Below are 16,838 nucleotides of genomic sequence, written 5' to 3'. Positions count from 1 at the left end.
CTGTTAAAAATCACTCTATAAAGCTACAATATTCTGCTTTTGAGACACTGTGAATCTTTGATACTAAAGAATGAAAATGCCCCCCTGTGCCAACAATGACAAAGGTTTGGACTTCGGTTTTAGATTCACTGTTGAAAGAGTGCCTTGTAATTAAACATAGTGCAACTCAAAGATCAGATTGATAAGAGAGTAATGTGTGCAAGATATTTTGCTCTGCCACCATCTCAACAGAAATAGCTGGATTGCCAGTCACTGGTCCCCTACTACCAGCAAAACTCGGGAAACTGCTGGAGCAATGAGAAAAAAATTGACTTTGATCCACTAATTGTTTGTTAGGTTGCTGCTTGAAAAGGTTAAAACATTTTTCATTGGGTGAATTGGGGATAAAATATTGCTGATTGCCTGCAGCTGACAACTAGCTATATTCCACTGGGCTCTGAAACTATAGGAGGTCAATCAACTGATATTTCCAGCTGTACTGCCGGGGAACCTCAGTAGCATTGTGGTTAGCAGGACGCTATTATAGCTCAGAATGTCAGAGTTCAGAGTTCACTTTCAATGTCATCTGTAAGGATTCAGTGCATCTTCCCCTTGGAATGTGTGAGTTTTCTCTGGGTGCCCAGGTTTCCTCCCACAGTCCAAAGTTAGTAGGCTAATTGGTCATTGTAAATTGTCCCGTTCACTGGGGTTGCTAGTGTCGTGGCTCGAAGGGCCTGTTCCATACGATATCTCAATAAATAAATAAATAAATGAAGGAAGGACACCTGGTCCATCTCTGATTGGTCTCTAATATTCAAGTTAGATTGCACTATTGGTGCTAAAACTCAGGACAGAGAGGTCTGTAACATATTAGTTTATCCTTTGTTTTTGAAAAGGCCTGCACCTTATTGATAGGAAGTGCAGTTTATAGTACTGTATTAACATTTAATGCAACGTTATTTTGACTTTAAGAAATTTGACTATTGCATCTGGGTGAGATGGGTAATCCTATGCAAACAGTAGTTGCAATATATAGAATATAGAAACATAGAAAATCTACAGCACATTGCAGGCCCTTCAGCCCACAATGTTGTGCCGACCATGTAACCTATTCTAGAAGCTACCTAGAATTTCCCTTCTACATAGCCCTCTATTTTTCTAAGCTCCATGTACCTTATCTAAGAGGCTCTTAAAAGAAACTATTGTATCCAAATTTTGTTTTCTTCCTTTAGAAAATAGATTATTTTTAAAGGAACACTATTTAATTATGTCCTGGAAAATTAGTAAAGAAGGGTGACATTATTCCGATTAAGTTGAACGTGCAAAGCAAAGTTCAACTAATGAGGTAAATCTTCCATCAAAATTCACATAGGTCAACTGTCAGTCAAACCTGTAACTGGGCAATCAAACCAGACCCGTGCCATACCATCTCTGACAGCTTTGGCCTCTCAGCGATTCCAATGTCTAACTGTGGGACATGGTCAGACTGAACTAGAGAAAGACCTTTGGTAAAATATCACAGTTACATGATCGACATAGTCTTCAAAATAGGCTTCAGAGGGGGCATCTGGAATTGCATATAACTGCTCCACATAGACATCATTGATATAGTCCACATTAATGAGCGGTAGACTGAAAATGTGCTGAACTAATCTGGAGTTAGCCCTTTGCCCTGTTTGTGTGCTGCTTTGAGGCACTTGAGGGAAGGATATGGGCCCAAGAAGGGTGACAATACCATGTAGCAGAGGTACTCAACTGAAGGTCTCCCTGAAAATGGGCTTTTCATCATCTTCTGCAGATTGATCAATATTTGTAATCAGTTTCAGCTGGATTTTGGGGCTAGTGTCAACCATAGCTAAAGCAAGGCCACTTTCTTAGGCAGCACATCTGACCAATCCTTGGTTGCCTTCATTGTCCTGTCTCATTATCTGAAGGTGCTACTTGTGGGGTATGAGGCAAGAGCTGGCTGGAGTGGAAGCCAAGGTGAAACAAACTTATGAGAGTCCAACAGCAAAGCCAAATTTTATTGGGATTTCACTGCTTTACAATGGCTAGTCATCACACTGATCTTGGTCAGAGTCAGACTCGGCACAGGATCTGAAACTCCATTGATTTCCTTTTGGGATTCTGGTCTACAGATTTGGAGACAAAGGTATTTTTCAGTTCACTTCTAGCTTTCTTCATTTCCAATGTGTTTTTAAGATATTTTTTGTTATTTTCATATTTTCAGTATTTGTACTTCACAAATGGTACTACTTTTGTTGGCAGCTATAGATTGCCTATCAAAATACTATACAGCAGCTCATATCAGCAAAAAACAAAGCACCTTCCTGAAACTTTTCAGACTTTCTCAACAGCTTTCTTTGAGATCACCCACGAACACTGTTGCTTTACAGCTGATTGGAAAATTCAGGTCACTGTTTCCCTGAAGTTGAATGCACTCATAAAACATAATGGAAAGTAAAGGTTTAGACCACAAGACCATAAAACATAGGAGCAGATTTAAGCCATTTGTGCCATTGAGTCTGCTCTGCAATTTCATCATGGCTAAGAGTGATACGAGCCAAATGTAGGCAGATGAAACTGATTTAGATGGACATCTTGTTCGGTACCAAAATCTTGTAATATCTGTAAACCAAAGATACTTTGTTAATAGCAGGATTGCAGAGAAGGAAGGGACATAGGCGCTGATATTAATATGACAGCTACATTTTCCATATATATAATACAAATGTTCCGAGTTGAAAGGTTTTTTTTATGGACTTTAATGTTTGGAGAGGAACTTGATATTGCCATTTTGAAAGCTTCCCTATAACTGCTTGCTTCTTTTTCAGAAGAGGCTCTGTAATAGTTTTGTAAGGAGTTGATGATTGAGGAGAAATTTGAAGAGTGGATAGAATTCATCTTTCTTATTTATCATTTTTACAGTGCTCAGTATACTCAGTCACCCTGAAAATCCAGCTATTACCATGTGCACACCAATAGGATGAATTCTAATTCCAGCTTCTTTGGATCTCCTTGAACACCAAGCATGCACCTCTGTTCTAATGTTAAACTAAGGAAAACTATGGAAATAATGAGCTCATGCAAATAGAAGTGGGTAATCTGTCTTGAATTTGGGTAATTACGTTATTTAAAATATGGGCCACTAATACTAATATTGAGCTCTGGGTACAGTCTAAATACATTGATTATGTAATCATTAATTTTGTGTGATTAGAAAGTAATTGACAAAGTTTTACTCTTTTTTAGAAGAATTATTCTGGAGGATGGTAGTCTCAGAATAGCTAACGTGACAAAGAACGATGGTGGACGCTACACCTGCATTGCTCAGAATTATTTTGGCTCAGCCAACAGCACAGGAACATTAATGGTGAAAGGTACTGATTAAATGAAATTATCTATAAGTTTGTATATTGCTCTGAAGTTTTATAGAGCTTGTAGATATAATGATTAAAATAAGCCAGAAGAAAATCATCACCAGTATTGCATATTTGGCTGTGTTCACCTGTGGCATATTTTTTCTTCATTTTTGGAAGCATATCAAAGTGTTGATAAATGTAAGTAGTGTTTTAATAACAGAAGTGATTGCATGGGTAGCCTTGACACTTTCAATGAAAATGCCATTCTTCTTATTTAGAGTACTTCCTTTTCTGAAAAAGGTTGCTTTTAATAATTTGGAGCACTTGACAGATCATTAAGTTTATCAAGAGCAGGTTGTTATATAATAGATGGTGAAATCAAATCCATCTGTTAAGTTGTTCTCTTAATCACAGGAGATAACAAGCTGTAATTTTTTTTACAAAATCAAGCACTTCTTTACTTCAGTCAGTATGTTAGCACTAAATTGAGCAGTATAAGGTGTTCTAATTGCTGGCTCTGTACAATGGAATAACACGATCCACTTATTTGAAAGTCTGCCTCCAGTAACTTGTTCTTCTGTGAGGTAGGTGATCACATTTAAAATGCTGCAGGTCCTTGATATTCCCAATCCACCTTAGTAAATAGGGAAATGAAATCCAATCTTAACTTAAAACACAATCTTCTGAAAATGAATAATGTCAACAAGCAAGATAAACTGAACAGGTCAGCAGTATACTGTCTAGACAAAGAAGAGAAGCTACAGGGAATTATGATTTGATTTCCCTGTGCCATGAAATAATATAGAAGGAAATATATCAGCACAGATAGAAGGTTGGTTGACATGACAAAAACAAAGGGTTAGGTTTAATGGAAATTGGTTCAATTGAGCAAAGGTTAGAAGAATCAGCTTTGGGTTGAGAGCTTGCTTTACTCTTGTTTTCTATTATGTGCAGCTAAATTGTATTTAGACAAGTGGGTTTCAGAATGCACTAATGTCATAAAAACATGCTCAAGAGGACGTTAGCAGGTTAATGGAAAGTGGAAGCTGCAATAATGAACAGTAAGTTAACTTTAAGATGAATAAAAAGGAAAAATACCGGAAAGGTGTCAGTGAGCAGAAACGAACAGTGAAAGCTAGATGTTAAATAGATACTTTCCTGAAATTGTATGTGCTGATAGATAAAACCAAAACATAGGAAAATAGGAACTGCTCATTTGGTCTACTCTATCTTACCATATAACATGATCATGGTTGATCTGCTTCAAGCCTCACCTCTTCAATGCCAGTTCCTCATAACCTTCAATTCTCTGATCATTCAAAATTTTCTTTTCTTCGTAGTATGCAGTGCCTCCCAAAAAAACATACAATAGGTATATTTAGAACAGGTAAAATAGGAATACATTTATCTTCAGTCACTGATTAGAGTGCAGTCAAATGAATAATTCTGTTGTCACATTCTAGGGTGCAAACAATCAAAATCCGAAATAAAAACAGAAACTGCTAGAAAAATAATAGCAGGTCGGGCATCATCTGTGGAGACAGAATTATAAGTTTCAGATCTGAGACCACTCATCAGAACTGACAAGAACAGAAACAAGTTGGTCTAGGTAGTAGGCAAGATGCGAGTGGAAAATTGGTGGAGCAAAATTAATTTCTCTGTCAGGGTTGTTACAAGAATCACTCCTTGTAATAATGATCAGTGAGGTACAGAGAATCTGTATTCACCAACGAGTAACTTTTATTGTTTCAACTAAAAAGCACATGGGTTCACAAACTATCTAACTGTGTGCACCCTACCAGAATCCCTAACCCTCCACAAGCAGTCAGTGAGGAGAAAAGGTATTACCTGGGAAAGGAGTCTACACTGGCCGGGTGTTCCTTGTGGTCCAGATCTCCATGTGTCCGTTGGGTCCTTCTTATCCATGATTATTGCTTTCTGGCTGCTGGATGGTTATTGCCCCCGTATAGTTGGAGCTCTTGAGTCTTATACTGTTCCTCATCAATTGAACTGTTGGATCTCCATCCCATTGGCTCAAGGTCACCTGACCTAACTGGGTCACTTTCTTATTGGTCATTGTACAGGGCTACAACCAACATTGTTTCATGGTTCTGCCCACCTTAGCCTTGTTTATTTGTGTCTCTCAACTCTGACTGGTCTAAACCAGTTAAATGAGGCAACTCAGACAGAGTCTAACAAGATTACAGATTGCTTCTTTGGTAGGCCTGGCATTTTCCATAACAAGTAGCTGCTTGTTTGAGAATGGTCTCAGGTTTAGCAGATCATTACCTGAAGCTTCTTGTGTCCACATTCAGTTGCTCTGATTAGATTTTCCAAGAGCAAGAATCAGTTCAGAGTCCACAAAATGGGGGGAAACAAAGAGAACTGGTTTGTCTGCTTCCCCTGTTCTTGATTAGACAGAGTTTCTTCTGGCCAACAGAGTGAAATAAGGTGACTGTGTAATGTATTGCTAACGTTGTAAAGTCTGTACCATGTTGTATCATCTTCCTACTGGGATATGGCCAGATATGCAAATTATTCAAATGAAAGGAAAAGGATAAACAGTGATGGTAGGTAAAAATGACCAATCTTGATGCAAGCAGTAAGAATTATCTAAAACTGACGAATTTGGTACTGTTTCCTGAATGTGGCGATGTACACAGATAAAAGGTGAGGTGATATTCCTCAAGCTTGCATTGGTCCATGTTGCAGCATTGTGTTCTAGACACCAAGGGTCCATTGGAGCAGGGGTGGAGTGGGAAAAGTGAAATGGAAGGAAAACTGGAGGCAAAGGGACACTCCTGTAAAACAATCACTCATTAAACACAGAGGTGGCCAAATTGTAAAGGGCAAATAAAGCGCTGCTCTGTCTGGAAGGTACTCTGGGTCCCTGAATTGCAGAGGGGGATACAGAGGCACAGGTTCTGTCGCTTATTGATCAAGCCTATGATGTTTGTATTGTCCAGGCAATCTAAGGCCGTGTGAAGAGTCACTGAGATTGCGTCTACCATAGGCCTATTGTGATGATAGGCAAATTGCAGTGGATTCAGGTCCTTGCTGAGGCAGGAGTTCATTCTAGCCATGACCAATCTTTCAAACCACTTCATCGCTGTAGATATGAGTGCTACTGGATGATAAGACTACTCCTCTTAGACACTGGTATAATTGTTGACTCTTTGAAGCAGGTGGGAACTTCCAACCATAGCTGAAAATGTCTTTGAATACTCCCACCCGTTGGTTGGCACCAGTTTTCAGAGCCTTACCAGGTACTCCATTGGGGCCTGCTGCCTTGCAAGGGTTCACCCTCCTGAAAGACAGCTTGACATTGGCCTTCAAGACGGAGGTCACAGGGACACCAGGTGCAACCGGGATCATCACAGCTGTAGCTATGTTCTCTCTTTCAAAGTGGGCATAGAAGCTGCTGAGCTTATCCGGTAGTGAAGCTTTGCTGCCATTCCTGCAGTGCTTTGTAGGAAGTAAATTATAGGCCAGTAAGTTTAACGTCGGTAGTAGGTAAGTTATTGGAGGGAGTACTAAAAGACAGAATCTACAAGCACTTGGATAGACAGGGACTTATTAGGGAGAGTCAACATTGCTTTGTGCGTGGTAGGTCGTGTTTGACCAATCTATTGGAGCTTTTCGAGGAGGTTACCAGGAAAACGGATGAAGGGAAGGCAGTGGATATTGTCTACATGAACTTCAGTAAGGCCTTTGACAAGGTCCCGCATGGGAGGTTAGTTAGAAAAATTCAGTCGCTAGGTATACATGGAGAGGTGGTAAACTGGATTAGACATTGGCTCAATGGAAGAAGCCAAAGAGTGGTAGTAGAGAATTGCTTCTCCGAGTGGAGGCCTGTGACTAGTGGTGTGCCACAGGGATCAGTGCTGGGTCCATTGTTATTTGTCATCTATATCAATGATCTGGATGATAATGTGGTAAATTGGATCAGCAAATTTGCTGATAATACAAAGATTGGAGGTGTAGTAGACAGTGAGGAGGATTTTCAGAGCCTGCAGAGGGACTTGGACCAGCTGGAAAAATGGGCTGAAAAATGGCAGATGGAGTTTAATACAGACAAGTGTGAGGTATTGCATGTTGGAAGGACAAACCAAGGTAGAACATACAGGGTTAATGGTAAGGCATTGAGGAGCGCAGTGGAACAGAGGGATCTGGGAATACAGATACAAAATTCCCTAAAAGTGGCGTCACAGGTAGATAGGGTCATAAAGAGAGCTTGTGGTACATTGGCCTTTATTAATCAAAGTACTGAGTATAAGAGCTGGAATGTTATGATGAGGTTGTATAAGGCATTGGTGAGGCCGAATCTGGAGTATTGTGTTCAGTTTTGGTCACCAAATTACAGGAAGGATATAAATAAGGTTGAAAGAGTGCAGAGAAGGTTTACAAGGATGTTGCCGGGACTTAAGAAACTCAGTTACAGAGAAAGGTTGAATAGGTTAGGACTTTATTCCCTGGAGCGTAGAAGAATGAGGGGAGATTTGATAGAGGTATATAAAATTATGATGGGTATTGATAGAGTGAATGCAAGCAGGCTTTTTCCACTGAGGCAAGGGGAAAAATAAAACAGAGGACATGGGTTAAGGGTGAGGGGGGAAAAGTTTAAAGGGAATATTAAGGGGGGCTTCTTCACACAGAGAGTGGTGGGAGTATGGAATGAGCTGCCAAACGAGGTGGTAAATGTGGGTTCTTTTTTAATATTTAAAAATAAATTGGACAGATACATGGATGGGAGGTGTATGGAGGGATATGGTCCGTGTGCAGGTCAGTGGAACTAGGCAGAAAATGGTTCAGCACAGCCAAGAAGGGCCAAAAGGCCTGTTTCTGTGCTGTAGTTTCTATGGTTCTATGATAAAGTCCTGCAGACCCTGCCGGAGTTGATGTGCGTCCGATGTCGCCTCCAACCTAATTCGGAATTGTTTCTTCACTCTTGAAATAGCTCTCTGCAAGTACTCTGAATGGCCACTGTGCTAACTGAATAGTGTTGTAATAGAACATACCCAAACAGCGATACAATCCCACTCACAGTACAGCATAGTAAGGCCCTTTGGTCCACAATGTTGTGCTAACCATATATCCTACTCTAAGATCAATCTAACCCTTTCCTCCTACATAGCCCTCCATTTCCTATCATCCATGTTCCTATCTAAGAGCTTCATAAATGTCCCTAATGTATCTGCCTCTACCACCACCCCTGGCAGGGTGTTCCACGCACCCACCATACTTGTGTAAGAAAACTTAACCTCTGACATCCCTCTCTTATGCTTTCCTCCAATCACCTTAAAATTATTTATTGTGATACAGCGCAGAATAGACTCTTCCTGCCCTTCAGAGAAAACCCGCACATTCCACAGGAAGAATGTACAGACTCCTTACAGATGACTTTGGATTTGATCTCTGAACTCTGAGCTTTAATATCGTCATGCTAACTGTTACATTACCATGGCAACCTGATCAGCTTCTGATTAATGGTGACAGACTTTATAACACATGACTTCTTGATTCTGATGATATTTAACCACAAGTGGAGATAACAGGTTTTCAATAATAATGACATACAACTTATTTAGTATAGAAATTGTTTCACAGCCCAGTCCTGAAGGTTAGTCCTGGGTTGTTGTATCAACAAGAATTGTGAATGATCTGAATGCTGAAATGATCTTTTCAATAAGTACATTTAATGTCAGAGAAATGTATACAATATACATCCTGAAACTCTTTTCCTTCACAAAAATTCACAAAAACAGAAGAGTGCCCCAAAGAATGAATGACAGTTAAATGTTAGAACCCCAAAGTGTCCCCTACTCCCCCCCCATGCATAAGCAGCAGCAAAGCAATGACTCTCCCCCACAACAACAAAAATGCATCGGCACCCCCTACCGAGCACTCAAGCATGCAGTAAAGCATCATAAAGGACACAAACTTGCAGTACCCCATCTGATAATTCGACATACCACAGGCTCTCTCTCTCCCTAATAAGGGAAAAAAAGGTGAGCTAATTTCACAGTGAGAGGAGAGACATAACAAAGCAACTCGCTGATTTATGGTGTTAAAAGTCTGTTGCATCACTTTTTACGAGCTCTGTGCCAAAAGAACTCAGGTCTCTGGGCACACAGCCAGCAACAAGACCGCTGCTGCTGATCTTCCGTGTACTCCCACGACACATCAGTCGGCAGTACCAGCCGTGGATCAGCACGTCTCCAGAGCCATGAAGATATGGAACCCTGAAGGTGCGCTCGTCTTCCAGGCCGCCTCCTTGGCATATCGAAAGCGGCCGGTTGTGAGGCCCTGAGAGCGGGTCTCATTTCTGCAAAGAACAGAAGTTAGCATGTAACTCCAGGTCAAGGTCTTCAAAAGAACCTTGAAAGAGGAAAAAAGAGATATTAAAGATGGAAATAGAGCTGTTTCTGAAGATGCAAGCAAAGGAGTCGCCGTTAGATGCCATCATCCAAACTCCACCCCTTCATTCTAATGAAAGGAAGGCAACGCTTACAACAAAAGCTGTCTGCAGACAATTGCACAACTGAAGTTAAGCTGCTTAACAAGATAATTTGAGTCCTTCTTTTAGCTTTCTTTGAAAGATGTAAAACAAGTCCACAATACTATATCTAAAACCGGCAGTCATGCTCTTCCTAGTGCCCTGGACGATATTTATCTATCAATTACTATCACTTGCTTTTTGTGGAATGTTTTAGAACTTACATTAATTGTCACATTTCCTTGATGTCCTGAGGTCATTAAAATCACAGTGTTACTTTTATTTTTGTTGACTGATCTCCACTTTCAGTTTACACAGAACAGCTCAATGTAGGAACAGTCCCTGCGGCTCATCATGTCTGTGTTGTTTATAATACCAAATTAAACTTTATCTCTTCTGGTCCTGCAGTATTTTGTGTGTGTTGCTGTGGATTTCCAGTATCTGCAGAATCTCTTGTGCTTAATCTCTTCTATCTGCATGTGATCCCTATCTCTTCATTCCCTACATATTCAAGTGTCTATCCAAAAACCTCTTAAATAACATTATATTATTTGTTTTCACCACTGTCCCTGACAACCTAGAATTCCTAATTGGAAAAAAAAACAACCCTGCAGGTTTCTTTAAACTTTCCCCACAGTAAATGCATGCTCTTTAGTATTTACCAATTCTCCCCAGGAAGAAAATTATGATTGTTTACCCTATCAATGCCTTTAAGTTTCCTTCATGTCAGATACAAGTTCAGCTGTTTGGATGGTTTCATTTTTAATGCCATTCTCTGTGAATAGTCAAAATTAACCCCTAGTCACAAGGATTTCACAGAGACCTTGTTTTAGCAAGAGCTAAATTAAGTAAGGAACACCCTAGGTTGAGTGTGATGGAGTGTAACATCCAGATATTTGGAGCTAGAGAACTAATACTTAGCTTGTAACTGAGGACAGGAACATATAAAACAATATTATTCTAACAGTTGAAGTAGCACTGAAGGTAATATTAGATGTTAATTTAACATCTGCAGATGAAAACATTTTCATAACTTTCTAAGTGATATTGTCAACTCCATCCACACAGATTTACCAGTTAGCTGAGATCCAGAAGGCAATTAGCCATATCTTAGCCATGTTCCCAATTTATTGTTATGGAAAGAGCAGAACAAGTATGAAAAGAAATATTACTCAGAAATATCCATCAATCCCAGATTAACTTAAGAATAGTTTTGTATGATCACCAAAGATTCCATTTTGATATCAAAGAAGCAGTTAGAGGTGAACAAATGCCACAGCGTGATGGAAGTTCACTACATCCATGTGGAAGTAGGAGAAAAAGATGGAAGGACGTATTTGTGTTTATGTACTTAAAATGGAAAATATGAAACTTCAGTTGTTAGTAGTTATTAAAATATTTTCAACAATAATCGTGTTAAATTATCTGTCTTTTACATCTATCTGAAGGATGCTACAGTCGATATTGAAAAATATTAGGGAAGTTTAATTTTAGTGACCCATGTAAATGCCAGATTTCAGTCATAAAGAATATTTATGGCAATAGTAACCTTTGTAGTTATCCAAGGATCATGTCTTACGTTTTATGCTGGACTGCTAATCTAAATGTTGACAACTATTGGTGTCAATATAACATGTCTGCAAAACCTTTTTTTGAAATGGAATTGAGGTTTTAAACAGAATGAACAGAATGGGAACATTTTTGCTTCGTCTTAAAAGCACTAGAATAGTCAAAATTGATGTTCCTTTAAATTAGGTAATTTCTTAATTGGTATATTGTCTGTATTGCAGTTGTTGTAGTCTGAATTCTGACATTTACACATGTGAGGACACTGCACAATTAGCAGACTTTTCCTTTTAGTACGGACCCTCAGGAGATGTTCAGTGTATTGATCAGGAATAAAGATAATTCTTGATTTACTTCTCATACTCTATAACCTTTAGCAATTCATCCACAAAATTGCAAATTGTTTAGGTGTAAACTGCAAACTGTGACTTCACTTTGCTTCAGTATTCTCAGAACTAGGTTTGTGAAGTTGGCTTCCAGCCCATTTGAAATAAGTTGCCAAAGTTCCCAGATGTACTTCAAATGATAAGTTAGTTTGCTCTTTATTGGTGATTGCATGTACATGAGGATCACAGAAGGAGGTGTAGAATCTGGAGAATAAATACAGTCACATTTAGAGCTTTCTTCGAGCTATTTTTTGGCATAGTTTTAAAAGCACAAAGGAAAAGGAATGAAGCATCATTTCTACTCTGCCCTACACTTGTTTATCGTTATCAAGTTGTTGGATATCAGTTTCATGAGGATATTTTTAAGATAGCAAAAAGCAAGCTGCTGGAGGAACTCAGCAGGTCAGGCAGCATCTGTGGAGGCAAAGCAAGAAAATATATTAGGCTTAGACCGTGCATCAAAACTGGTTTTAAGACAGTTTTTAGCTGTTAGCAATGTTAGTTGAATAAATATTGTAATATATTGATATCTAAGCCTTATTTTTCTCAATGCAGGAGACCATGAAGCCCATTGGGTTCCATGCCATGAGAGTGATCCCATGGGTCCTTTTACCCTTTTCCTTATTAGCCTATATGCTCTGTGGCTTATTCTCTTTCATGTATAACAATCTATAGTATGATTGTTTTCTTTTGCCATTTAGCCACACTAAAGACTTACTTACAATAGTGGTTTAACTCAAGACAGTGCCTTTAAGAAATGAAAGTCAAGAGAATTCAGAGCACCGAAAAGAACACTGTCACCAAAGGAGTATCTTTGTCTAAGACTTTCGTCTGCAAAGAAAAGTGTAGAGGTAAAGCTTGTCGCTTATACCTAGTGTCTGGTCATCTAGGCTGTGCGTGAGTAGCTCTTCCTCAGGCAGGCGGTCTCCCGGAAACTTGTCTGGTTTGTCAGGTCCTCCCTGCTGAGGGTCTGGTGGAGGAGGATGCTGAGAATGCGATTGACCAAAGGAATAAGCTTGGTTTTGATGACTTTGTTACTGTCCCTCCATACCCTTAAGAGGGAAAAGGGAGAACCCTGTGCCCGCACCTTGGGGCCCTTGTGTGGGAATGAACAGTAATACTGCCCTACCACCATATGGGTGCACAGGATCTTTTCAACAACCTGAAATCCTTCATGTATTGGGCGTTGATTCAGGGGTATTCTGCACATTGCGTGGAGATTTTCATGTGGATAAAGGGAAAACATTATCAAGTGTACTAGATCCCTTGCCATTTGTTCTCTGATCTTCAAAGCTCTTATTAAGGCCTGACTTCCAACTATTTTACTCAATGTAGTACTAAGCCTTCCACATACATCAGTACCATTTATTTGTTCATAAACCCATTCATATATTAGATATGGACTTCCACACTCATGTAGAGTTGATACCAGGCCGGTGGGAAAGCACTTTAATAAGAAATGCTGAATTTTTGAGGGAGTGTGACTGGGCCAGAAGGCCTGTAACCTCCAGCATTCTGAAGTAGTATTCCAGTTGGAGGCATGGAATATTTCCTGCAAACTCCGAATAGTCAAAAGTCTAAAAACATGATGGGAAGTTGGTACTGGGGAAGCTGCAGCAGCTCTCTGTACATGAACAAGTCTCTGTATTCTTGTTTGACTGGCTATAGTCAGCCATTTTAATAATTCTAGTGCATGTACCCAAGCACCTATTCTCCAAACTTCATTAGTATGCTATAGTGACTGCAACTTTGTGTGCCATGAATAATCTCACACTTTGGAATTAAAATATGGGTTACCAGGCTCTATCATAAAACTATGTGGTCTTTACTTGTTTTACATCTGAAAAGAAGCCAACTTGTTGTATACAGGCATGAATTACTGCCACATTGATTTGTATCCGGTACTACTTGTGATGGTCTGAGTCCAGCAGATCGTACAGCAAGGTTTGGTTTATCAAATCTGCATCCTGCTCTGCATTCTATTCCTTCATTATTCCAGTCTCTGACTTAACAGTCAAATATTCATCATGTTGTGGCGAGCAGTTGGTCTATGATGACAGATGAGAAAGGTTCATTTAACTCAGCTGTTTTAATTGCTACAAGCGCAAAAACAGACCGGATGCTATGTCTCTGAGAGTGACCCACTCAGTCACATACAGACGGGGAGGTGATTATTACATGCCTTGGTGACAGTTAGGGTGACCCACAAACAAACGTGAATAACTGTATAACCCAAGCTAAAATATAACAACAAGTGAACTTGATCATCCCACCATAATCCCACAAGAGCCTTTTAAATCAAGAACAATAAATAGTGTTGTCCACTAGGAATGCTGGGGCAGGCCCTGGAACACCAAACTTTCCCCACTTGAGGGGTCAGCCATCCCCAGCAACCGCAAAGTCCGCAACAATATCTGGTGATGGTTGACACTGCCGGCTGGAGTGCTGTTGGGTACCTATAACACCCCCATGGGAGGCCCTGTTTGGGGAGGCAAGAGGCAGGGCACCCAGAATGTGACTTCCTTCCTTCAGCCTCAGTGCGTCGGTGGAGGCCAAGGGCTGATATGGTTCCAGTCAGTCTTGGTGCAGCATGACTGCCTTCCACCTTTCAGGCAACTGCACTCAACGTACCGCATCAGAGATGTAGTTGAGCGCTTTTCCCAGTGACTTCCAATGGCTTCCAAGCTTGGGGCATAGTCCCTTCTTCAGGGTCTGGCAGTAGACCAATACTGGGGCACCCGCCAGTTACTGCTGTGTTGGCACCCTAGACTGGTAACCCAGTCCCTTTTGGGACATGCAAGCATTGCAGCAGAGCACAAACATCTCCACATCCTGCCTGTACCCAGGCAAATTTATGCAGCTTGTCCAACACTTTTGCAACCCTGAAATGGCGGGCTCCCACCAGCCCATACATTAACCGCAACGCCATGCCGTGGAGCCGCTGCAGGAGATGACGATGGCCACCGACGGAACAGCAAACCATCACGCATCTACGGTGTGCCCCACTGAGTATATAGTGCTTTGGTCTCTGGATCCAGGTTAGAGACCTCTTCTACCCACTCCATCTGCTGTCCCACTCTCAGCCATCCGCTCATCTGGGCCAGCAAGGGATCGCTCACCAGCTCACTGCTCAGCTGCTGCTCAGTGGTGGAGAGGTCAACTTCGCCGCCAGCTGCCACCTGAAGTGCCACCACCACCACTTTCCCCTGGTGTTGTCAGGAGAACATGCTGCCAAAGGTGCTTGGGCACCTGTGCCTTTACAAAGGCGTGGAGGGTAAGCTCTTCCTGGGCCACGGGAGTGAAATGCAGGAGTAGCCATGCAGAGCATAGTGACGGAGATCTGCTGTGAATGCCCCCAGGATTTCTCCCACACAGCACCACCTGCTGCCCAGTTCTTCCCTCATTGCATCCTCCAATAGCCTCTGCAAGAAACGCTGCTCCAGTGCTGCTATGAGGGCCCTGTAGTCACGCTGCTCTCTAAAATGGACCACTGCTAAATAATAATTCCTTCTAACATAATACTTCTGGTATAACGTGACCATGTCAGGCACCAACTGTGATGGTATTTGGTTTGCTGACCATGAAGTTCTAAACGCAAGCGAACACTTTAAGCTCTATCTGATATAAATAGCCACAAGTACTCTCATTAAAGGGAGATTATACTGTAACTACCCAATCTTAAAATCTAGTTTATTTCCATGGCAAATTTAGCTGCCATTTACCTGCTACTCGAGCAGCGTGCTACCTCACCATATCAAGGAGAAGATACTTCTAGCTAACAAAATAGTCTAAAACACATTTCATTTGTTTTCAGTGATAATCATTTAAATCCACACATTTAAAACTCACAGAGGATTTCTATCTTAAACATTTCCAAGTTACAAACCATTTCCTAAAACACAAAGCATAAAGCATTTCATAAGCATAATGGGCTTCTCAAACATGAAGGATTACCAAAACATAGGTCTAATTCCTATTAACTAAGAGGACATAGCCACAATGCAGCCAAACAGGTCAACAGGTCATCCATTGCAGAAACCAAAGCTGGAGGAATAGAGTCATCCTGTGTTTCTTACTTGGAATCCTGATATTCCTTAACCCATTCCTGATAAGCTTGAACTGCTCTCTATATTTATATCATTTTAAGCCACTTGGATGACTCTACATGCATCGGATATTTCCTTAGATATCCTTTTAACACAAACAGCGTTAAAGCATTTTCGGAGACAGAGACCTCAGTTTAATGTTGACACTTCACAATAAATGCTGTAAGACTAACATAAAACTCCCAACAATAAACACATCAATTAGTGGTATGTTAAATGATATTATCCATTTATTCCAAAAGCTTCCTTGAACTAAGCAACTTAAGAGTCAGCTTGCCTGTTTGAAACAATTAAAATTAAACACATTGAATACACTACAGCTTCTCGAGCAGTAAAGCAGATGTAATGTCGACTGCTAGCTTCTGCCCAGACAGAGAGTCTTCCATCTATAAAGCTGGCTGGCATAGTGGTGTTTTTAACTTCAAGCTGTTTACTGCTTTCCATTTACATTTTAGGAAATGAAGACTGGTTTCCTTTTATGATCAGAAGCTAAACAAGCTGTTAGTTAGAAATTTACTCACATTTATTTTTGATCTTACAAGTAGTAGCTCTGTTTAGAAAACAAGGTTAGCCAAAAAACGTGGAGGGAATATTTATCACACTGTCCGCTTCCTGACTGCACCTATGCTTGACAGCCCTTGCATCACCCCACCATTTCACCTCTTTATGTAATCTATCGCCCCTCCAAATTCTCAGTCCAAATGCAGGTTTTTAACTCAAAACTTTGACTACCCCTTTACCTACACAGATACTGCTAAGTTCCTCCAGCAGTTTGTTTTTTATACTTTTCAGAAAATATATACCAACATTGAAATGCTGGCAAGGATATTTGAATTCCATGCAAGAAGCTTAAATTTGGTTGTAATTTTAAAATGTACACACTTAAGTTACGTATATTATGCTTAAAAGGTTGAAGCAGTTCTATGCAGTTTCTTGGCAGTAG

The 16,838-nt window shown here is 40.4% G+C and overlaps 1 protein-coding gene across 3 annotated transcripts in view; it reads left to right on the top strand.

Annotated features, from left to right (window-relative positions):
- Window positions 1-16,838, top strand: part of LOC140211113 (contactin-4-like) — a 2,284,382-nt gene that overhangs the window by 1,853,362 nt on the left and 414,182 nt on the right. For all 3 annotated transcript variants that reach the window (XM_072280600.1, XM_072280598.1, XM_072280599.1), the window contains one exon: window positions 3,232-3,359. In XM_072280600.1, the coding sequence (XP_072136701.1) occupies window positions 3,232-3,359 (128 nt within the window). The remainder of the gene's footprint in view (window positions 1-3,231; window positions 3,360-16,838) is intronic.

Source organism: Mobula birostris, chromosome 16 (assembly GCF_030028105.1).
Source record: "Mobula birostris isolate sMobBir1 chromosome 16, sMobBir1.hap1, whole genome shotgun sequence".
NCBI lineage: Eukaryota > Metazoa > Chordata > Chondrichthyes > Myliobatiformes > Myliobatidae > Mobula > Mobula birostris.
This window is presented reverse-complemented; position numbering and strand designations above follow the sequence as displayed.